A 23,740-nucleotide genomic window follows, 5' to 3' on the forward strand; every position below is an offset into this window, starting at 1 on the left:
GGGTGGTACAGAGACACAAAACAAGGGAGACAACTAGGGGTGGTACAGAGAAACAAAGCAAGGGAGACAACTAGGGAGTGGTACAGAGACACAAAACAAGGGAGACAACTAGGGGGTGGTACAGAGACACAAAACAAGGGAGACAACTAGGGGGTGGTACCGAGACACAAAACAAGGGAGACAACTAGGGGGTGGTACAGAGACACAAAACAGACAACTAGGGGTGGTACAGAGAAACCAAACAAGGGAGACAAGTAGGGGGTGGTACAGAGACACAAAACAAGGGAGACAACTAGGGGGTGGTACAGAGACACAAAACAAGGGAGACAACTAGGGGGTGGTACAGAGACACAAAACAAGGGAGACAACTAGGGGGTGGTACAGAAACACAAAACAAGGGAGACAACTAATGGCTGTACAGAGAAACAAAACAAGGGAGACAACTAGGGGGTGGTACAGAGAAACAAACAAGGGAGACAACTAGGGGGTGGTACAGAGAAACAAACAAGGGAGACAACTAGGGGGTGGTACAGAGAAACAAACAAGGGAGACAACTAGGGGGTGGTACAGAGACACAAAACAAGGGAGACAAGTAGGGGGTGGTACAGAGAAACAAAAGAAGGGAGACAACTAGGGGGTGGTACAGAAACACAAAACAAGGGAGACAACTAGGGGGTGGTACAGAGACACAAACAAGGGAGACAACTAGGGGTTGTACAGAGACACAAACAAGGGAGACAACTAGGGGTTGTACAGAGAAACAAACAAGGGAGACAACTAGGGGGTGGTACAGAGAAACAAAAGAAGGGAGACAACTAGGGGGTGGTACAGAAACACAAAACAAGGGAGACAACTAGGGGGTGGTACAGAGACACAAACAAGGGAGACAACTAGGGGTTGTACAGAGACACAAACAAGGGAGACAACTAGGGGGTGGTACAGAGAAACAAAACAAAAGAGACAACTAGGGGGTGGTACAGAAATACAAAACAAGGGAGACAACTAGGGGGTGGTACAGAGACACAAACAAGGGAGACAACTAAGGGTTGTACAGAGACACAAACAAGGGAGACAACTAGGGGTTGTACAGAGACACAAACAAGGGAGACAACTAGGGGTTGTACAGAGAAACAAACAAGGGAGACAACTAGGGGTTGAACAGAGACACAAACAAGGGAGACAACTAAGGGTTGTACAGAGACACAAACAAGGGAGACAACTAGGGGTGGTGGTTAAAAATTGGAGTTGAATAGAAGTGAAAACACTTAAATTTAAAAAAGACTTGTATTGATTGTGGAGAATACAAGGTGGAGATAACTTCTGGGTATTTGTGGGATCTGAGTTTGTCATTTGGCCGAGTATAGGAAATGTAGTAGGGAGTGTTATGTTGACAAAATAATCAGGAGAAAACTTTATGGATTGAAAAGAGTGGTGCAGAGAAAAAACTAAATCTAGAACAACTGAGAATTTTCTTTAAAGATGGAGAAGATGAAGGAAATTGGAGAGTTAGAGACTAGCGAAATTGATCTATTATTGAGAAAATCAGACATTTTGTCACAAGGATTTGTTTTATAGGCTACGTTTTCTCATTAAAGAGCTCCAGTGCTAACCTTAAATCAGCGGGCCTGATCTGTAGGCGGAGCACAACACATAAAAAACGGCTCCTTTTGTAAATGAAAAATAGATCAATTGATAAACTAATTTCACAATGCAAATAAATTAATTGAGATTCATGACTCGATGAACACATAGTGAGATCTGTGAATCAGATTTAGTTTCATTAAAAAAATTATCCAGGTTAACATTTTTATTTTTCGTTAATGAAAGATCAATGATCTCCTGGATTCACATGTTACTAAAGAACGTCCTTCAGACACGGGATTTTTATGATTGTCATACAATAATTTAAGTAAGGGAGATAATTCTATCTATTGCCAGTGCTGTCATTAAAATAAGGGAGATAACCCCATCAACTGTTGGTCCTGCATCTAAAAAACCCTTGGATCATGTACAATCTTCATAAATTGGTTCTATTGCAGTTAAAACTAATTATTGTGGCCATGAACAAATTTTGAGAATTAAGAATAATTTCCTTGTAACGGAAACAAATGAGAATAGTATTTTTGCTGGCCTTGGAAAATTTGAGGACGATTTCCAACTTCATAGAAAATCTACAGATATTTTTGGTCAAGGCAGATCTTTTCCATTTTAGTTATTTGGCTTCAAAGAATTCCAGCATCCTGCCTGTCCTCACTCTATCACAGCATGGACTTAATAATTTGATTTGGATTAAATAGCCAGTTTGGGTGGAGATCATCCCGTTTGGTGTAAATTGTCTCCAGTTTTGTACAAATCTTTGCTGCTAAAATAATCAATGACAATGTGGTCATTATTTGATTGACCACTGCCTAACATGCCTATGGTCCTGCTGAGTCCTGCATCTGGACATTGAAGTGACCAGATTCTATTGTACAGACAATATTGTAGCCATGAGATTAAATTACTGACCATTACAGGGAGTCACACTGACCATTTATGTGAGCATCATGCTGGCCTCCGATGATGAAATTACTACCACTCAATACATTATGTGAGCATCATGCTGGCCTCCGATGATGAAATTACTACCACTCAATACATTATGTGAAAATACCCATAGGAATTTTAACACATCTGAATATGGACAAAATCTCTCTCCTAATTCCTGGACAAATGTTCCTCATAGTTCCTGGACAAACAGATCATCAATGTGTCATTGTTTTTGATATTCAACATCAAATTTCCTTTTTAGAAAGAAATTAGTCATGACTCACTCGTTCAACAGTGACCAGAGATTTTGAGTGGTCAGATCAACAGTGACCAGCGGTCAAGTGATTGATGGCATAGAAATCCTTTACACAAGTACCACCTCTAATCTGGCAGATGATTGGTAAAGCTGGGTTATATTTCCTTTTTCTCTGATCAGCTTATTATACAGTTATAGGACTGTCAAAGATATACAGTTATTGACTCTAAATGGGTCTGATATGAAGGTTTGTCTACCCAAGACATGCAATAATAACCATTCAAGGGGAAAACTGACTATTTGATGACTTATAGGCTAGTAAAATCACATGTTACATTAAAACAAATTGAGTTATGACCAATTTTGTGAAGCACTTATTCTTGGGGGACTGAAAAAAATATGAATAAATAAACACAGAAACTAAATATAATCAAATCGTATTGGTTATTGTAGTGCATGTCAATATTTGAATTACACATAATCAAAGAAATTCAAATTTCTGATAAAGTGTTGACATACCTAACAGCTTTTTTACATTTCCTTGACCATATTGTGTGCTCCCCAGTAGTTCGGGGTCCTGAGTTTAACAATAACTGTTGGAAGTCCAGTTATTGTAGCCATATTGACAAGGATATCCTAAAATTTCCTAAATACTATATGATATGCTAATGATATTCAACCTTATAAGTACATCTGTCCCGCACCCCTATGATTTTCCAGAAAAGAGAATGTCTGAGCTAATTGAATCATATAAAAAGTTCCCTACCTCACTGATCTGTCTATATAATCTACAGTCCTTTATCCATAAACCAGAGATAGTTTTTTCATTATATAAATGCATGTAAATAAAGAAAGTTTTTTCTTCATAAATTATTTTTCCAAAGTTCATGATATTGTAAAGTACCATCATCCTTTTGTGTAATTGTAAGCATACAGTGTACTTATTACGTCAGTACAGTGACAGGTGATAATTTAATGATATCGTAAGACAGGTGATAATTTAATGATATTGTAAGACAGGTGATAATTTAATGATATCGTAAGACAGGTGATAATTTAATGATATGTTAAGACAGGTGATGATGTAATGATATTGTAAGACAGGTGATAATTTAATGATATTGTAAGACAGGTGATGATGTAATGATACTGTAAGACAGGTGATGATGTAATGATACTGTAAGACAGGTGATAATTTAAAGATATGTTAAGACAGGTGATGATGTAATGATATTGTAAGACAGGTGATGATGTAATGACATTGTAAGACAGGTGATGACTGAATGATATGTTAAGACAGGTGATGATGTAATGATATTGTAAGACAGGTGATAATTTAATGACATCGTAAGACAGGTGATAATTTAATGATATTGTAAGACAGGTGATGACTGAATGATATGTTAAGACAGGTGATGATGTAATGATATGTTAAGACAGGTGATAATTTAATGATATTATAAGACAGGTGATAATTTAATGACATCGTAAGACAGGTGATGATGTAATGATATTATAAGACAGGTGATAATTTAATGATATTATAAGACAGTTGATAATTTAATGATATTATAAGACAGGTGATGATTTAATGATATCGTAAGACAGGTGATAATTTAATGATATTATAAGACAGGTGATAATTTAATGACATCGTAAGACAGGTGATAATTTAATGATATTATAAGACAGGTGATAATTTAATGACATCGTAAGACAGGTGATAATTTAATGATATTATAAGACAGGTGATAATTTAATGATATTATAAGACAGGTGATGATTTAATGATATCGTAAGACAGGTGATAATTTAATGATATTGTAAGACAGGTGATGATTTAATGATATGTTAAGACAGGTGATGATTTAATGATATTGTAAGACAGGTGATAATTTAATGATATTGTAAGACAGGTGATGATTTAATGATATCGTAAGACAGGTGATAATTTAATGATATTGTAAGACAGGTGATGATTTAATGATATCGTAAGACAGGTGATAATTTAATGATATTGTAAGACAGGTGATGATTTAATGATATGTTAAGACAGGTGATGATTTAATGATATCGTAAGACAGGTGATAATTTAATGATATTGTAAGACAGGTGATGATTTAATGATATCGTCAGACAGGTGATAATTTAATGATATTGTAAGACAGGTGATGATTTAATGATATTGTAAGACAGGTGATAATTTAATGATATTGTAAGACAGGTGATGATTTAATGATATCGTAAGACAGGTGATAATTTAATGATATTGTAAGACAGGTGATGATTTAATGATATGTTAAGACAGGTGATGATTTAATGATATTGTAAGACAGGTGATGATTTAATGATATGTTAAGACAGGTGATGATTTAATGATATTGTAAGACAGGTGATGATATAATGATATTATAAGACAGGTGATGATGTAATGATATCGTAAGACAGGTGATAATTTAATGACATCGTAAGACAGGTGATAATTTAATGATATTGTAAGACAGGTGATATTATAATGATATGTTAAGACAGGTGATGATTTAATGACATCGTAAGACAGGTGATAATTTAATGATATTGTAAGACAGGTGATGACTGAATGATATTGTAAGACAGGTGATGATGTAATGATATTGTAAGACAGGTGATATTATAATGATATTGTAAGACAGGTGATAATTTAATGATATTATAAGACAGGTGATGATGTAATGATACTGTAAGACAGGTGATGATGTAATGATACTGTAAGACAGGTGATGATGTAATGATACTGTAAGACAGGTGATGATGTAATGATATCGTAAGACAGGTGATATTTTAATGATATTGTAAGACAGGTGATGATGTAATGATATTGTAAGACAGGTGATGATGTAATGATATTGTAAGACAGGTGATATTATAATGATATTGTAAGACAGGTGATATTATAATGATATTTTAAGACAGGTGATATTTTAATGATATTGTAAGACAGGTGATATTATAATGATATTGTAAGACAGGTGATATTTTAATGATATGTTAAGACAGGTGATATTTTAATGATATGTTAAGACAGGTGATATTTTGATGATATATTAAGACAGGTGATGATTTAATGATATGTTAAGACAGGTGATATTTTAAAAATATGTTCAGACAGGTGATATTATAATGATATGTTAAGACAGGTGATAATTTAATGATATATTAAGACAGGTGATATTTTAAAGATATGTTAAGACAGGTGATATTATAATGATATGTTAAGACAGGTGATAATTTAATGATATTATAAGACAGGTGATAATTTAATGATATTATAAGACAGGTGATGATTTAATGACATCGTAAGACAGGTGATAATTTAATGATATTATAAGACAGGTGATAATTTAATGATATTATAAGACAGGTGATGATTTAATGACATCGTAAGACAGGTGATAATTTAATGATATTATAAGACAGGTGATAATTTAATGACATCGTAAGACAGGTGATATTTTAATGAGGTCTCGTTTAACAGGAGGTAATATGTGTGGTTTATTTGTCAGGTTCTCTATGTAGTGGTCTCGTTTGACAGGTAATACATATTGTGTATTTGTGAGATTCCACTGTTGTGGTCTCATTTGACAGGTAATGCATGAAATGACTGTAAACCTATTACTACCTGAAAGCCAGTGGCCATGGCAGCAAATGACACAAGGCTCCACATAGAGATAAGTGACAGAATCTGATCCCTGTGATAGCTGTATTAAAGGTCAGCTGTGTATATGGGGAAAGCTTAGCCAAGCTAATACATAACATAGGCTCTGTGCTGTCAGCCAAGCTTCCTTATAGGTGTGTATGTCTGTCCCTGGCACAAAGAGTATGTTCCTGTTGGGAAATGTATGTCCCTGGTGAGTAGTGTGTGTCCCTGGTGAGTAGTGTATGTCTGGTGAGTAGTGTATGTCTGGTGAGTAGTGTATGTCTGGTGAGTAGTGTGTGTCCCTGGTGAGTAGTGTATGTCTGGTGAGTAGTGTATGTCTGGTGAGTAGTGTATGTCCTGGTGAGTAGTGTATGTCTGGTGAGTAGTGTATGTCTGGTGAGTAGTGTATGTCTGGTGAGTAGTGTATGTCTGGTGAGTAGTGTATGTCCCTGGTGAGTAGTGTATGTCCCTGGTGAGTAGTGTATGTCTGGTGAGTAGTGTATGTCCCTGGTGAGTAGTGTATGTCCCTGGTGAGTAGTGTATGTCCCTGGTGAGTAGTGTATGTCTGGTGAGTAGTGTATGTCCCTGGTGAGTAGTGTATGTCTGGTGAGTAGTGTATGTCTGGTGAGTAGTGTATGTCTGGTGAGTAGTGTATGTCTGGTGAGTAGTGTATGTCTGGTGAGTAGTGTATGTCTGGTGAGTAGTGTGTGTCTGGTGAGTAGTGTATGTCTGGTGAGTAGTGTATGTCTGGTGAGTAGTGTATGTCCCTGGTGAGTAGTGTATGTCTGGTGAGTAGTGTATGTCTGGTGAGTAGTGTATGTCTGGTGAGTAGTGTATATCTGGTGAGTAGTGTATGTCTGGTGAGTAGTGTATGTCTGGTGAGTAGTGTATGTCTGGTGAGTAGTGTATGTCTGGTGAGTAGTGTATGTCTGGTGAGTAGTGTATGTCTGGTGAGTAGTGTGTGTCTGGTGAGTAGTGTATGTCCCTGGTGAGTAGTGTATGTCTGGTGAGTAGTGTATGTCTGGTGAGTAGTGTATGTCCCTGGTGAGTAGTGTATGTCTGGTGAGTAGTGTGTGTCTGGTGAGTAGTGTATGTCTGGTGAGTAGTGTATGTCTGGTGAGTAGTGTATGTCTGGTGAGTAGTGTATGTCTGGTGAGTAGTGTATGTCTGGTGAGTAGTGTATGTCTGGTGAGTAGTGTATGTCCCTGGTGAGTAGTGTGTGTCTGGTGAGTAGTGTGTGTCCCTGGTGAGTAGTGTATGTCTGGTGAGTAGTGTATGTCTGGTGAGTAGTGTATGTCTGGTGAGTAGTGTATGTCTGGTGAGTAGTGTATGTCTGGTGAGTAGTGTGTGTCTGGTGAGTAGTGTATGTCTGGTGAGTAGTGTATGTCCCTGGTGAGTAGTGTATGTCTGGTGAGTAGTGTATGTCCCTGGTGAGTAGTGTATGTCTGGTGAGTAGTGTGTGTCTGGTGAGTAGTGTATGTCTGGTGAGTAGTGTATGTCTGGTGAGTAGTGTATGTCCCTGGTGAGTAGTGTATGTCTGGTGAGTAGTGTATGTCTGGTGAGTAGTGTATGTCTGGTGAGTAGTGTGTGTCTGGTGAGTAGTGTATGTCTGGTGAGTAGTGTATGTCCCTGGTGAGTAGTGTATGTCTGGTGAGTAGTGTATGTCCTGGTGAGTAGTGTATGTCTGGTGAGTAGTGTGTGTCTGGTGAGTAGTGTATGTCTGGTGAGTAGTGTATGTCTGGTGAGTAGTGTATGTCCCTGGTGAGTAGTGTATGTCTGGTGAGTAGTGTATGTCTGGTGAGTAGTGTATGTCTGGTGAGTAGTGTATGTCTGGTGAGTAGTGTATGTCTGGTGAGTAGTGTATGTCTGGTGAGTAGTGTATGTCCCTGGTGAGTAGTGTATGTCTGGTGAGTAGTGTGTGTCTGGTGAGTAGTGTATGTCTGGTGAGTAGTGTATGTCTGGTGAGTAGTGTATGTCTGGTGAGTAGTGTATGTCTGGTGAGTAGTGTATGTCTGGTGAGTAGTGTATGTCTGGTGAGTAGTGTGTGTCTGGTGAGTAGTGTATGTCTGGTGAGTAGTGTATGTCTGGTGAGTAGTGTATGTCTGGTGAGTAGTGTATGTCCCTGGTGAGTAGTGTATGTCTGGTGAGTAGTGTATGTCTGGTGAGTAGTGTATGTCTGGTGAGTAGTGTATGTCCCTGGTGAGTAGTGTATGTCTGGTGAGTAGTGTATGTCTGGTGAGTAGTGTATGTCCCTGGTGAGTAGTGTGTGTCTGGTGAGTAGTGTATGTCTGGTGAGTAGTGTATGTCTGGTGAGTAGTGTGTGTCTGGTTAGTAGTGTATGTCTGGTGAGTAGTGTGTCCCTGGTGAGTAGTGTATGTCTGGTGAGTAGTGTATGTCTGGTGAGTAGTGTATGTCCCTGGTGAGTAGTGTATGTCTGGTGAGTAGTGTATGTCCCTGGTGAGTAGTGTGTGTCTGGTGAGTAGTGTGTGTCTGGTGAGTAGTGTATGTCTGGTGAGTAGTGTGTGTCTGGTGAGTAGTGTATGTCTGGTTAGTAGTGTATGTCTGGTGAGTAATGTATGTCTGGTGAGTAGTGTGTGTCTGGTGAGTAGTGTATGTCTGGTGAGTAGTGTGTGTCTGGTGAGTAGTGTATGTCTGGTGTGTAGTGTGTGTCTGGTGAGTAGTGTATGTCTGGTGAGTAGTGTGTGTCTGGTGAGTAGTGTATGTCTGGTGAGTAGTGTATGTCTGGTGAGTAGTGTATGTCTGGTGAGTAGTGTGTGTCCCTCGTGAGTAGTGTGTCCCTGGTGAGTAGTGTATGTCTGGTGAGTAGTGTGTGTCCCTCGTGAGTAGTGTGTCCCTGGTGAGTAGTGTATGTCTGGTGAGTAGTGTATGTCTGGTGAGTAGTGTATGTCTGGTGAGTAGTGTGTGTCTGGTGAGTAGTGTATGTCCCTGGTGAGTAGTGTATGTCTGGTGAGTAGTGTGTGTCTGGTGAGTAGTGTATGTCTGGTGAGTAGTGTGTGTCTGGTGTGTAGTGTATGTCTGGTGAGTAGTGTATGTCTGGTGAGTAGTGTATGTCTGGTGAGTAGTGTGTGTCTGGTGAGTAGTGTATGTCTGGTGAGTAGTGTATGTCTGGTGTGTAGTGTGTGTCTGGTGAGTAGTGTATGTCCCTGGTGAGTAGTGTGTGTCCCTGGTGAGTAGTGTATGTCCCTGGTGAGTAGTGTATGTCTGGTGAGTAGTGTATGTCTGGTGAGTAGTGTATGTCTGGTGAGTAGTGTGTGTCTGGTGAGTAGTGTGTGTCTGGTGAGTAGAGTATGTCTGGTGAGTAGTGTATGTCCCTGGTGAGTAGAGTATGTCTGGTGAGTAGTGTATGTCCCTGGTGAGTAGTGTATGTCTGGTGAGTAGTGTATGTCCCTGGTGAGTAGTGTGTGTCTGGTGAGTAGTGTATGTCTGGTGAGTAGTGTATATCTGGTGAGTAGTGTATGTCTGGTGAGTAGTGTATGTCTGGTGAGTAGTGTGTGTCTGGTGAGTAGTGTATGTCTGGTGAGTAGTGTATGTCTGGTGAGTAGTGTATGTCTGGTGAGTAGTGTATGTCCCTGGTGAGTAGTGTGTGTCTGGTGAGTAGTGTATGTCTGGTGAGTAGTGTGTGTCTGGTGAGTAGTGTATGTCTGGTGAGTAGTGTATGTCTGGTGAGTAGTGTATGTCTGGTGAGTAGTGTATGTCTGGTGAGTAGTGTATGTCTGGTGAGTAGTGTATGTCCCTGGTGAGTAGTGTATGTCTGGTGAGTAGTGTGTGTCCCTGGTGAGTAGTGTATGTCTGGTGAGTAGTGTATGTCTGGTGAGTAGTGTGTGTCCCTGGTGAGTAGTGTATGTCTGGTGAGTAGTGTATGTCCCTGGTGAGTAGTGTAGGTCTGGTGAGTAGTGTATGTCTGGTGAGTAGTGTATGTCTGGTGAGTAGTGTATGTCTGGTGAGTAGTGTGTGTCTGGTGAGTAGTGTGTGTCTGGTGAGTAGTGTATGTCTGGTGAGTAGTGTATGTCTGGTGAGTAGTGTATGTCTGGTGAGTAGTGTATGTCTGGTGAGTAGTGTATGTCTGGTGAGTAGTGTATGTCCCTGGTGAGTAGTGTATGTCCCTGGTGAGTAGTGTATGTCTGGTGAGTAGTGTATGTCTGGTGAGTAGTGTATGTCCCTGGTGAGTAGTGTATGTCCCTGGTGAGTAGTGTATGTCTGGTGAGTAGTGTATGTCTGGTGAGTAGTGTATGTCCCTGGTGAGTAGTGTATGTCCCTGGTGAGTAGTGTATGTCCCTGGTGAGTAGTGTATGTCTGGTGAGTAGTGTGTGTCTGGTGAGTAGTGTATGTCTGGTGAGTAGTGTATGTCTGGTGAGTAGTGTGTGTCTGGTGAGTAGTGTATGTCTGGTGAGTAGTGTATGTCTGGTGAGTAGTGTATGTCTGGTGAGTAGTGTATGTCTGGTGAGTAGTGTATGTCTGGTGAGTAGTGTATGTCTGGTGAGTAGTGTGTGTCTGGTGAGTAGTGTGTGTCTGGTGAGTAGTGTATGTCCCTGGTGAGTAGTGTATGTCTGGTGAGTAGTGTATGTCTGGTGAGTAGTGTATGTCTGGTGAGTAGTGTATGTCTGGTGAGTAGTGTATGTCTGGTGAGTAGTGTATGTCCCTGGTGAGTAGTGTGTGTCCCTGGTGAGTAGTGTATGTCTGGTGAGTAGTGTGTGTCTGGTGAGTAGTGTATGTCTGGTGAGTAGTGTATGTCCCTGGTGAGTAGTGTATGTCCCTGGTGAGTAGTGTATGTCCCTGGTGAGTAGTGTATGTCTGGTGAGTAGTGTATGTCCCTGGTGAGTAGTGTATGTCTGGTGAGTAGTGTATGTCTGGTGAGTAGTGTATGTCTGGTGAGTAGTGTATGTCTGGTGAGTAGTGTATGTCTGGTGAGTAGTGTGTGTCCCTGGTGAGTAGTGTATGTCTGGTGAGTAGTGTATGTCTGGTGAGTAGTGTATGTCTGGTGAGTAGTGTATGTCTGGTGAGTAGTGTATGTCTGGTGAGTAGTGTATGTCTGGTGAGTAGTGTATGTCCCTGGTGAGTAGTGTATGTCTGGTGAGTAGTGTATGTCCCTGGTGAGTAGTGTGTGTCTGGTGTGTAGTGTATGTCCCTGGTGAGTAGTGTATGTCTGGTGAGTAGTGTATGTCTGGTGAGTAGTGTATGTCTGGTGAGTAGTGTGTGTCCCTGGTGAGTAGTGTGTGTCTGGTGAGTAGTGTATGTCCCTGGTGAGTAGTGTATGTCTGGTGAGTAGTGTATGTCTGGTGAGTAGTGTATGTCTGGTGAGTAGTGTATGTCTGGTGAGTAGTGTATGTCTGGTGAGTAGTGTGTGTCTGGTGAGTAGTGTATGTCCCTGGTGAGTAGTGTGTGTCTGGTGAGTAGTGTATGTCCCTGGTGAGTAGTGTATGTCTGGTGAGTAGTGTATGTCTGGTGAGTAGTGTGTGTCTGGTGAGTAGTGTATGTCTGGTGAGTAGTGTATGTCCCTGGTGAGTAGTGTATGTCTGGTGAGTAGTGTGTCCCTGGTGAGTAGTGTATGTCTGGTGAGTAGTGTATGTCTGGTGAGTAGTGTATGTCTGGTGAGTAGTGTATGTCTGGTGAGTAGTGTATGTCCCTGGTGAGTAGTGTATGTCCCTGGTGAGTAGTGTATGTCTGGTGAGTAGTGTATGTCCCTGGTGAGTAGTGTATGTCCCTGGTGAGTAGTGTATGTCTGGTGAGTAGTGTATGTCTGGTGAGTAGTGTGTGTCTGGTGAGTAGTGTATGTCCCTGGTGAGTAGTGTATGTCTGGTGAGTAGTGTATGTCTGGTGAGTAGTGTATGTCTGGTGAGTAGTGTATGTCTGGTGAGTAGTGTATGTCTGGTGAGTAGTGTGTGTCTGGTGAGTAGTGTATGTCCCTGGTGAGTAGTGTGTGTCTGGTGAGTAGTGTATGTCTGGTGAGTAGTGTATGTCTGGTGAGTAGTGTGTGTCCCTGGTGAGTAGTGTATGTCTGGTGAGTAGTGTATGTCCCTGGTGAGTAGTGTGTGTCTGGTGAGTAGTGTATATCTGGTGAGTAGTGTATGTCTGGTGAGTAGTGTATGTCTGGTGAGTAGTGTATGTCCCTGGTGAGTAGTGTGTGTCTGGTGAGTAGTGTATGTCCCTGGTGAGTAGTGTGTGTCCCTGGTGAGTAGTGTATGTCTGGTGAGTAGTGTGTGTCCCTGGTGAGTAGTGTATGTCTGGTGAGTAGTGTGTGTCCCTGGTGAGTAGTGTGTGTCTGGTGAGTAGTGTATGTCTGGTGAGTAGTGTGTGTCCCTGGTGAGTAGTGTATGTCTGGTGAGTAGTGTGTGTCCCTGGTGAGTAGTGTATGTCTGGTGAGTAGTGTATGTCTGGTGTGTAGTGTATGTCTGGTGAGTAGTGTGTGTCTGGTGAGTAGTGTATGTCTGGTGAGTAGTGTATGTCCCTGATGAGTAGTTTGTGTCCCTGGTGAGTAGTGTGTGTCCCCAAGCCCATGGCTATATCCCTGGACAAGGTTTCCCTCCCCAACTTATGTCTATATCCCTGGACAAGTTTTCCCTCGCCAACTAATGCCTATGTCCCTGGACAAGTTTTCCCTCGCCAACTAATGCCTATGTCCCTGGACAAGGTGTCCCTCCCCAACTAACGCCTTTGTCCCTGGACAAGGTTTCCCTCCCCAACTAATGCCTATATCCCTGGACAATGTTTGCCTCCCTAGCTAATGTCTATGTCCATGGCCAAGGTTTCCTTGCCAACCTATGTCCCTGGCCAATGTTTCCTTGCCAACCTATGTCCCTGGCCAAGAATTCCTTGCCAACCTATGTCCCTGGCCAAGGTTTCCTTGCCAACCTATGTCCCTGGCCAAAATTTCCCTCCTCCAACTAATGCCTATGTCCCTGGACAAGGTTTCCTTGCCAACCTATGTCCCTGGCCAAGGTTTCCCTCCCCAGCTAATGCCTATGTCCCTGGACAAGGTTTCCTTGCCAACCTATGTCCCTGGCCAAGGTTTCCTTGCCAACCTATGTCCCTGGCCAATGTTTCCTTGCCAACCTATGTCCCTGGCCAAGAATTCCTTGCCAACCTATGTCCCTGGCCAAGGTTTCCTTGCCAACCTATGTCCCTGGCCAAGGTTTCCTTGCCAACCTATGTCCCTGGCCAAAGTTTCCCTCCTCCAACTAATGCCTATGTCCCTGGCCAAGGTTTCCTTGCCAACCTATGTCCCTGATCAATCCTACATATAGCAGCTTTAATACCTGGCTATATTCCTCAGTCTGTCTGTAACAGTTTGGTTGTCATTGACAGGTTTCCAATGCTATCAGAGACTGTATGTTTATAGGTGGGAGATCTCAGCCTGTATGAGAGAGCCAACAGTTTGCATGTCTTTAGCCATGCTTATGGAAGTAACGCTACATCTCTGTGATAGAATGTTCCTAAGCGCCTGATGTGGTTTCGATCTAACAGTTTCTCGGCGTTACCTTTAGGGCAGATTATTGGTGTAACAGGATAATTCTCTCGGCGTCTCGGACACCTCCTATAGAGCAAAAACAGGGGCCACGCTTCAGCGACCTCATCCAGAGGTGGCACGCTCCGGCGACCCAAGTGTACGATGTAGCGCGTAGTATTCATTAAGTCAGACAAATTGATGTAGAGGAGAACGTAGATTAGTGTTTGGTTGGAAGCTGTATACAGAGGTGTTGAGCAGTGTCCTACGGTGTTCGGATACGTTATTGACGAATCCTCCGATACATTATTGACGACTTGTACGACACACCGTATTGATGATCTTTCATTGCTGTGATATTATATTGACGGCCATCCTTACGTTTCCCTCAGTCAGGATATTGCCAGTGTGTTTCACCATTAAATATCACCTGATATTTAACACGAGATATAGAACTATTATTTCCTTGGATGTGTTGAGAATGGATCTTTAAATTCTAGGCAGACTTTGTTGAGGACACATGTTACCTGTGGATACTTTGTATGAGGGATCTTTAAATTTTAATTCTGACCAGAAAGTGTTGCTATACACCTGTTACCTGGGTGACATGGTTTTAGTTGTACCTAACAAGGATTTACCTGTGTGTTCTGGACATCGTTAGCCAATAAAACAAAGGTATGTGGTATGTACCCATTTTGTTGGGAAGCTGATTTACAAAATGAGGTTTGTTAAATCATTTGATCACATGGAGCTGTACATTTGTACATGTGTTTATATTTTAGAGGGTCATTTCTTTAACAGGAAAATTGTAGGTTCTTGTTTTACTGTCAATCCTTTGGATAATATCATATGATTTACAGGAAGCATGTTGTGCAAAATCACCTCTTTCTCTCTCTTCCTCTGTCTGTGTTTCTCTCTTTCACCTTTTTTTTCTTTTTCTTTTTCTCACTCTCCCCTCCTCTGTCTGTCAGCCTGTCTCTTTGTCTGTCCATCTGTCTCCCTCTCTCTCTTTTCTGTGTCTGTTATCTCTTTTTCTCTTTCTTACCCTCCTTTGTCTGCAATTTTCTGACTCTTTCTCTCTCCCTCTTCCTCTCTCTTTCTGTCTTTCTCTGTCTCTCTCTCCCTCTCTCTCCCTCTCTTTCTGTCTCTCTCTCTTCCTCTTTCTCTGTATTTTTCTTCCTCTTTCATAATCCAGTATAATGGCAGTGACAGGAAGCCGATGATTTTACCTATCAATAGAGCATACAATACAAAAGTGTAAACAGCAAATTAGAGTGAACTCAGTTTTTTTAGACACGATAAAAAACAGTTACAGCATGTTAAATCTAAGCTTACAGTTACAGTGACATTTTTTGTGATCAGTAAAAACATTAAATTTTATGGGAACTTTTTTAAGTTTGCCAAAAAAATTGAATTGAGGATAATCAACATGCTTTATTACGCAGTTTAATTCATTCAGCAGACACATTTAGCACAATTTCAAAATTGATTAATATTTTATCATCTTGAAAAAAAAACATTTATGTTTTCCTGGTTTATTCAAACCTATTTGTGGAGTGTCACACATATCCTGGCTTAGTTAATATCAGATCAAACATATATTTAATGTGTTACTGATGAATTGGTTTGATGACAGTCCTTTGATTGACAGGCCGTTGTGTAGATAAGAGATACGGACATGTTAACATGTTGGAAATTGTCATGTGGCATTCTACATTTCTCATTAAAATGGAATCAAAACGATGATAAAGCTTTATTCAAAGTGAAATCTATGAGAGATTATATACATTTGATGACAGATGGTTATTTACAAATAAATGATTTCCTCATTAAGTTATTGTGTGCAGATACAGAGGTTGGATAGAGATTATGAGAGTTCAGATACAGAGGTTGGATAGAGAATATGACAGTTCAGATACAGACACTGGATAGAGATTATGACAGTTCAGATACAGAGGTTGGATAGAGATTATGAGAGTTCAGATACAGAGGTTGGATAGAGATTATGAGAGTTCAGATACAGAGGCTGGATAGAGATTATGAGAGTTCAGATACAGTGACTGGATAGAGATTATGACAGTTCAGATACAGAGACTGGATAGAGATTATGACAGTTCAGATACAGAGGCTGGATAGAGATTATGACAGTTCAGATACAGAGGCTGGATAGAGATTATGACAGTTCAGATACAGAGGTTAGATAGAGATTATGACAGTTCAGATACAGAGACTGGATAGAGATTATGACAGTTCAGATACAGAGGTTGGATAGAGATTATGAGAGTTCAGATACAGAGGCTGGATAGAGATTATGACAGTTCAGATACAGAGGTTGGATAGAGATTATGACAGTTCAGATACAGAGGTTGGATAGAGATTATGACAGTTCAGATACAGAGGTTGGATAGAGATTATGACAGTTCAGATACAGAGGCTGGATAGAGATTATGACAGTTCAGATACAGAGACTGGATAGAGATTTTGACAGTTCAGATACAGACTTTGGATAGAGATTATGACAGTTCAGATACAGACTTTGGATAGAGATTATAACAGTTCAGATACAGAGGTTGGATAGAGATTATGAGAGTTCAGATACAGTGACTGGATAGAGATTATGACAGTTCAGATACAGAGGCTGGATAGAGATTATGACAGTTCAGATACAGAGGTTAGATAGAGATTATGAGAGTTCAGATACAGAGACTGGATAGAGATTTTGACAGTTCAGATACAGACTTTGGATAGAGATTATGACAGTTCAGATACAGACTTTGGATAGAGATTATAACAGTTCAGATACAGAGGTTGGATAGAGATTATGAGAGTTCAGATACAGAGGCTGGATAGAGATTATGACAGTTCAGATACAGACTTTGGATAGAGATTATGACAATCCAGATACAGAGGCTGGATAGAGATTATGACAGTTCAGATACAGAGACTGGATAGAAATTATGACAGTTCAGATACAGACTTTGGATAGAGATTATGACAGTTCAGATACAGAGGCTGGATAGAGATTATGACAGTTCAGATACAGTGACTGGATAGAGATTATGACAGTTCAGATACAGAGACTGGATAGAGATTATGACAGTTCAGATACAGAGGTTGGATAGAGATTATGACAGTTCAGATACAGAGACTGGATAGAGATTATGACAGTCCAGATACAGAGGTTGGATAGAGATTATGACAGTCCAGATACAGACTTTGGATAGAGATTATGACAGTTCAGATACAGAGACTGGATAGAGATTATGACAGTTCAGATACAGAGACTGGATAGAGATTATGACAATCCAGATACAGAGGCTGGATAGAGATTATGACAGTTCAGATACAGACTTTGGATAGAGATTATGACAGTCCAGATACAGAGGCTGGAAAGAGATTATGACAGTTCAGATACAGAGGCTGGATAGAGATTATGACAGTTAAGATACAGAGGTTGGATAGAGATTATGACAGTTCAGATACAGAGACTGGATAGAGATTATGAGAGTTCAGATACAGAGGCTGGATAGAGATTATGACAGTTCAGATACAGAGGCTGGATAGAGATTATGACAGTTCAGATACAGAGGTTAGATAGAGATTATGACAGTTCAGATACAGAGACTGGATAGAGATTATGACAGTTCAGATACAGAGGCTGGATAGAGATTATGACAGTCCAGATACAGAGACTGGATAGAGATAATGACAGTTCAGATACAGAGGCTGGATAGAGATTATGACAGTTCAGATACAGAGACTGGATAGAGATTATGACAGTTCAGATACAGAGGCTGGATAGAGATTATGACAGTTCAGATACAGAGGTTAGATAGAGAATATGACAGTTCAGATACAGAGGCTGGATAGAGATTATGACAGTTCAGATACAGAGGCTGGATAGAGATTATGACAGTTCAGATACAGAGCCTGGATAGAGATTATGATAGTTCAGATACAGAGGCTGGATAGAGATTATGACAGTCCAGATACAGACTTTGGATAGAGATTATGACAGTCCAGATACAGAGGTTGGATAGAGATTATAACAGTTCAGATACAGAGGCTGGATAGAGATTATGAGAGTTCAGATACAGAGGCTGGATAGAGATTATGACAGTTCAGATACAGAGGCTGGATAGAGATTATGACAGTTCAGATACAAAGACTGGATAGAGATTATGACAGTTCAGATACAGACTTTGGATAGAGATTATGACAGTTCAGATACAGAGGCTGGATAGAGATTATGACAGTCCAGATACAGACTTTGGATAGAGATTATGACAGTTCAGATACAGAGGTTGGATAGAGATTATAACAGTTCAGATACAAAGACTGGATAGAGATTATGAGAGTTCAGATACAGAGACTGGATAGAGATTATGACAGTTCAGATACAGAGGCTGGATAGAGATTATGACAGTTCAGATACAGAGGTTGGATAGAGATTATAACAGTTCAGATACAAAGACTGGATAGAGATTATGAGAGTTCAGATACAGAGACTGGATAGAGATTATGACAGTTCAGATACAGAGGCTGGATAGAGATTATGACAGTTCAGATACAGAGACTGGATAGAGATAATGACAGTTCAGATACAGAGGCTGGATAGAGATTATGACAGTTCAGATACAGAGGCTGGATAGAGATTATGACAGTTCAGATACAGAGACTGGATAGAGATTATGACAGTCCAGATACAGAGGCTGGATAGAGATTATGACAGTTCAGATACAGAGGCTGGATAGAGATTATAACAGTTCAGATACAAAGACTGGATAGAGATTATGAGAGTTCAGATACAGAGACTGGATAGAGATTATGACAGTTCAGATACAGAGGCTGGATAGAGATTATGACAGTTCAGATACAGACTTTGGATAGAGATTATGACAGTTCAGATACAGAGGCTGGATAGAGATAATGACAGTTCAGATACAGAGGCTGGATAGAGATTATGACAGTTCAGATACAGAGGTTGGATAGAGATTTTGACAGTTCAGATACAGAGGTTAGATAGAGATTATGACAGTTCAGATACAGAGACTGGATAGAGATTATAACAGTTCAGATACAGAGACTGGATAGAGATTATGACAGTTCAGATACAGAGGCTGGATAGAGATTATGACAGTTCAGATACAGAGGCTGGATAGAGGTTATGACCGTTCAGATACAGAGGCTGGATAGAGATTATGACAGTTCAGATACAGAGGCTGGATAGAGGTTATGACAGTTCAGATACAGAGACTGGATAGAAATTATGACAGTTCAGATACAGAGGTTGGATAGAGATTATGACAGTTCAGATACAGACACTGGATAGAGATTATGACAGTCCAGATACAGAGACTGGATAGAGATTATGACAGTTCAGATACAGACACTGGATAGAGATTATGACAGTTCAGATACAGAGGCTGGATAGAGGTTATGACCGTTCAGATACAGAGGCTGGATAGAGGTTATGACCGTTCAGATACAAGGACTGGATAGAGATTATGACAGTTCAGATACAGAGCCTGGATAGAGATTATGACAGTTCAGATACAGAGGCTGGATAGAGATTATGACAGTTCAGATACAGACACTGGATAGAGATTATGACAGTTCAGATACAGACTCTGGATAGAGATTATGACAGTCCAGATACAAAGACTGGATAGAGATTATGACAGTTAAGATACAGAGGTTTGATAGAGATTATGACAGTTCAGATACAGAGGGTGGATAGAGATTATGACAGTTCAGATACAGAGCCTGGATAGAGATTATGACAGTTCAGATACAGAGACTGGATAGAGATTATGACAGTTCAGATACAGAGACTGGATAGAGATTATGACAGTTCAGATACAGAGACTGGATAGAGATTATGACAGTCCAGATACAGAGGCTGGATAGAGATTATGACAGTTCAGATACAGAGGTTGGATAGAGATAATGACAGTTCAGATACAGAGGTTGGATAGAGATTATGACAGTTCAGATACAGAGACTGGATAGAGATTATGAGAGTTCAGATACAGAGGTTGGATAGAGATTATGAGAGTTCAGATACAGTGACTGGATAGAGATTATGACAGTTCAGATACAGAGGTTGGATAGAGATTATGACAGTTCAGATACAGAGGTTGGATAGAGATTATGACAGTTCAGATACAGAGACTGGATAGAGATTATGAGAGTTCAGATACAGAGGTTGGATAGAGATTATGAGAGTTCAGATACAGTGACTGGATAGAGATTATGACAGTTAAGATACAGAGGTTGGATAGAGATTATGACAGTTCAGATACAGAGGTTGGATAGAGATTATGACAGTTCAGATACAGAGACTGGATAGAGATTATGAGAGTTCAGATACAGAGGTTGGATAGAGATTATGAGAGTTCAGATACAGTGACTGGATAGAGATTATGACAGTTCAGATACAGAGGCTGGATAGAGATTATGACAGTTCAGATACAGAGGCTGGATAGAGATTATGACAGTTCAGATATAGAAACTGGATAGAGATTATGGTTGACATAAATGATTCCTCCTGTCCCATAGTGAATGTATAGACCTGATATATGTAATGAAATGATGACCCAACATCACTACCTGGCGGTCAGTCCTATGATGGGCTCCGAGACACAATGTCCCTACTTAACATGGCGGGAGGGGGTTGGGGTATTTGGGGTAGGAGAACATGGCGGGAGGGCATTGGGGTATTTGGGGTAGGAGAACATGGCGGGAGGGGCGTTGGGGTATTTGGGGTAGGAGAACATGGCGGGAGGGCGTTGGGGTATTTGGGGTAGGAGAACATGGCGGGAGGGCGTTGGGGTATTTGGGGTAGGAGAACATGGCGGGAGGGCGTTGGGGTATTTGGGTAGGAGAACATGGCGGGAGGGGCGTTGGGGTATTTGGGGTAGGAGAACATGGCGGGAGGGGTGTTGGGGTATTTGGGGTAGGAGAACATGGCGGGAGGGCGTTGGGGGTATTTGGGGTAGGAGAACATGGCGGGAGGGGCGTTGGGGTATTTGGGGTAGGAGAACATGGCGGGAGGGCGTTGGGGTATTAGGGGTAGGAGAACGTGGCGGGAGGGCGTTGGGGTATTTGGGGTAGGAGAACATGGCGGGAGGGCGTTGGGGTATTAGGGGGTAGGAGAACGTGGCGGGAGGGCGTTGGGGTATTAGGGGTAGGAGAACGTGGCGGGAGGGCGTTGGGGTATTAGGGGTAGGAGAACGTGGCGGGAGGGCGTTGGGGTATTAGGGGTAGGAGAACGTGGCGGGAGGGCGTTGGGGTATTAGGGGTAGGAGAACGTGGCGGGAGGGCGTTGGGGTATTAGGGGTAGGAGAACGTGGCGGGAGGGCGTTGGGGTATTTGGGGTAGGAGAACGTGGCGGGAAGGGCGTTGGGGTATTAGGGGTAGGAGAACGTGGCGGGAGGGCGTTGGGGTATTAGGGGTAGGAGGAACTGGCGGGAGGGCGTGGGTATTGGGGTAGGAGACCGTGCGGAGGGCGTTGGGTATTAGGGGTAGGAGAACGTGGCGGGAGGGCGTTGGGGTATTAGGGGTAGGAGAACGTGGCGGGAGGGCGTTGGGGTATTAGGGGTAGGAGAACGTGGCGGGAGGGCGTTGGGGTATTAGGGGTAGGAGAACTTGGCGGGAGGGCGTTGGGGTATTTGGGGTAGGAGAACGTGGCGTGAGGGCGTTGGGGTATTAGGGTAGGAGAACTGGGCGGGAGGGCGTTGGGGTATTTGGGGTAGGAGAACATGGCGGGAGGGCGTTGGGGTATTTGGGGTAGGAGAACATGGCGGGAGGGCGTTGGGGTATTAGGGGTAGGAGAACATGGCGGGAGGGCGTTGGGGTATTTGGGGTAGGAGAACATGGCGGGAGGGCGTTGGGGTATTTGGGGTAGGAGAACATGGCGGGAGGGCGTTGGGGTATTTGGGGTAGGAGAACATGGCGGGAGGGCGTTGGGGTATTTGGGGTCGGAGAACATGGCGGGAGGGCGTTGGGGTATTTGGGGTAGGAGAACATGGCGGGAGGGTGTTGGGGTATTTGGGGTAGGAGAACATGGCGGGAGGGCGTTGGGGTATTTGGGGTAGGAGAACCAGTGTTCCAAGATTGCTGTCAGTTCCAAGAGACTCAACATCCATACCTGGTTTTCAGTTCCAAGGGGAGGTATGGCTCGGAACTGAATATGGACGGTAGAGAGTAAAGGGAAAGGGGAGATCCAAGGTACCTACAATGAGTTTGAGGTCTGTCCTGTAGTGGTTGTAGGAATTATGGGGGCTACCTAATGGTATTTAGTAGTTATCACCAGGGGAGGCAAAGAAGTTTTATAGAATTATCTAACCTTAGCAATCAGATCTATTTCTCCTGATCTACCAACACTGAACAAGGCCAGACGGAATGTTTCACCGTTTAGTGTGTCTATATCGTCTGTTTAGCATCTGTAACATCCAATCCTGGTCTATATATACAAGGTACCAAGTCGACAGGTTGTTAGAATTAATGCATACTAAGTTGTTTGGTAGAGATATGTTAGGACATGACAGTGCAACTTTCTGAGTTGTTTGGTCATTTGTCATTTTGTGCTGACAGATAAAGTGGTTACTGTGGTAACCGTGCTGTCAGATAAAGTGGTTACTGTGGTAACCGTGCTGTCAGATAAAGTGGTTACTGTCTGGTTACTGTGGTAACCGTGCTGTCAGATATACTGGTTACTGTGGTAACTGTTCTGTCAGATAAAGTGGTTACTGTGGTAACTCTTCTGTCAGATAAAGTGGTTACTGTGATAACCGTGCTGTCAGATAAAGTGGTTACTGTCTGGTTACTGTGGTAACTCTTCTGTCAGATATACTGGTTACTGTGATAACCGTGCTGTCAGATAAAGTGGTTACTGTGGTAACCGTGCTGACAGATAAAGTGGTTACTGTTGTAACTCTTCTGTCAGATATACTGGTTACTGTGGTAACCGTGCTTTCAGATATAGTGGTTACTGTGGTAACAGTGCTGTCAGATAAAGTGGTTACTGTGGTAACTATGCTGTCAGATAAAGTGGTTACTGTCTGGTTACTGTGGTAGCCGTGCTGTCAGATATACTGGTTACTGTGGTTACCATTCTGTCAGATATATTGGTAACTGTGGTAACCGTGCTGTCAGATATACTGGTTACTGTGGTAACTCTTCTGTCAGATATACTGGTTACTGTGGTAACCGTTCTGTCAGATATACTGGTTACTGTGGTAACCGTGCTGTCAGATATATTGGTTTCTCTATGTTAAGGTTAGATATATAGTAACTAAATATAATATCAGACGGATTGGTTACCATATTAACTATTCATATATCAGATTGGTTACCATAGTAACTTATGTATCTGACAGATTGGTTACCATATTAACTTTTTTTGGATAAGAATAAATCATTCTTTATTTTTATTCTATAGTTTTACTTTTCACAGGAATTTACTATTGAGACCAATATGTAATATCCGTGTAAGAGTTAGGTAGCTAGTGTTGTGGAATCTCACTATTGTGGATCGTATTGGTTATTATAGCGGGGTATTGTTGTCCCAGGGTCTACTGATCAAACACTATTGACGATCACTTGATAGAGCTTTGTAATGTCTTGTCCTGTAGACAATAGGCCGTGTTTATTTCCTCCACTATAGAAAGGATACGGGCTGGACTCCAGGATTATATATTGAGTGGCGTGTTGTTGGCGGACGTATCAATAGCGTATGATGTGAGACAGTAGTGTGTCGCGAGTCTGGCGCTATTGTTACCGTGACTGTAATCTCCATGACGATTCAACCGAA

At 41.7% G+C, this 23,740-nt stretch overlaps 2 protein-coding genes across 5 annotated transcripts in view; one reads left to right on the forward strand and one right to left on the reverse strand.

Annotated features, from left to right (window-relative positions):
• Window positions 1-23,740, forward strand: part of LOC117340282 (kin of IRRE-like protein 1) — a 378,740-nt gene that overhangs the window by 152,610 nt on the left and 202,390 nt on the right. Inside the window, exon 1 of one of the 4 annotated variants that reach the window (XM_033902048.1) lies at window positions 13,826-14,598. The exons of the other annotated variants lie outside the window; for them this stretch is intronic. The gene's annotated coding sequence lies outside the window, so the exon portion shown is untranslated. Of the gene's footprint in view, window positions 1-13,825; window positions 14,599-23,740 lie in introns of those variants that run through there. 4 annotated transcript variants of the gene reach the window in all.
• LOC117340378 (proline-rich receptor-like protein kinase PERK2) lies at window positions 21,482-22,069 on the reverse strand. Its single transcript, XM_033902140.1, has one exon. The coding sequence runs from the start codon at window positions 22,067-22,069 to the stop codon at window positions 21,482-21,484; it is 588 nt and encodes a 195-aa protein (XP_033758031.1).

Source organism: Pecten maximus, chromosome 13 (assembly GCF_902652985.1).
Source record: "Pecten maximus chromosome 13, xPecMax1.1, whole genome shotgun sequence".
Taxonomy (NCBI): domain Eukaryota; kingdom Metazoa; phylum Mollusca; class Bivalvia; order Pectinida; family Pectinidae; genus Pecten; species Pecten maximus.

What these genes read in the sequence shown, in the direction of transcription:
- LOC117340378 (XM_033902140.1), bottom strand. Translation starts at nt 22,069, where the DNA reads ATGTTGAGTCTCTTGGAACTGACAGCAATCTTGGAACACTGGTTCTCC.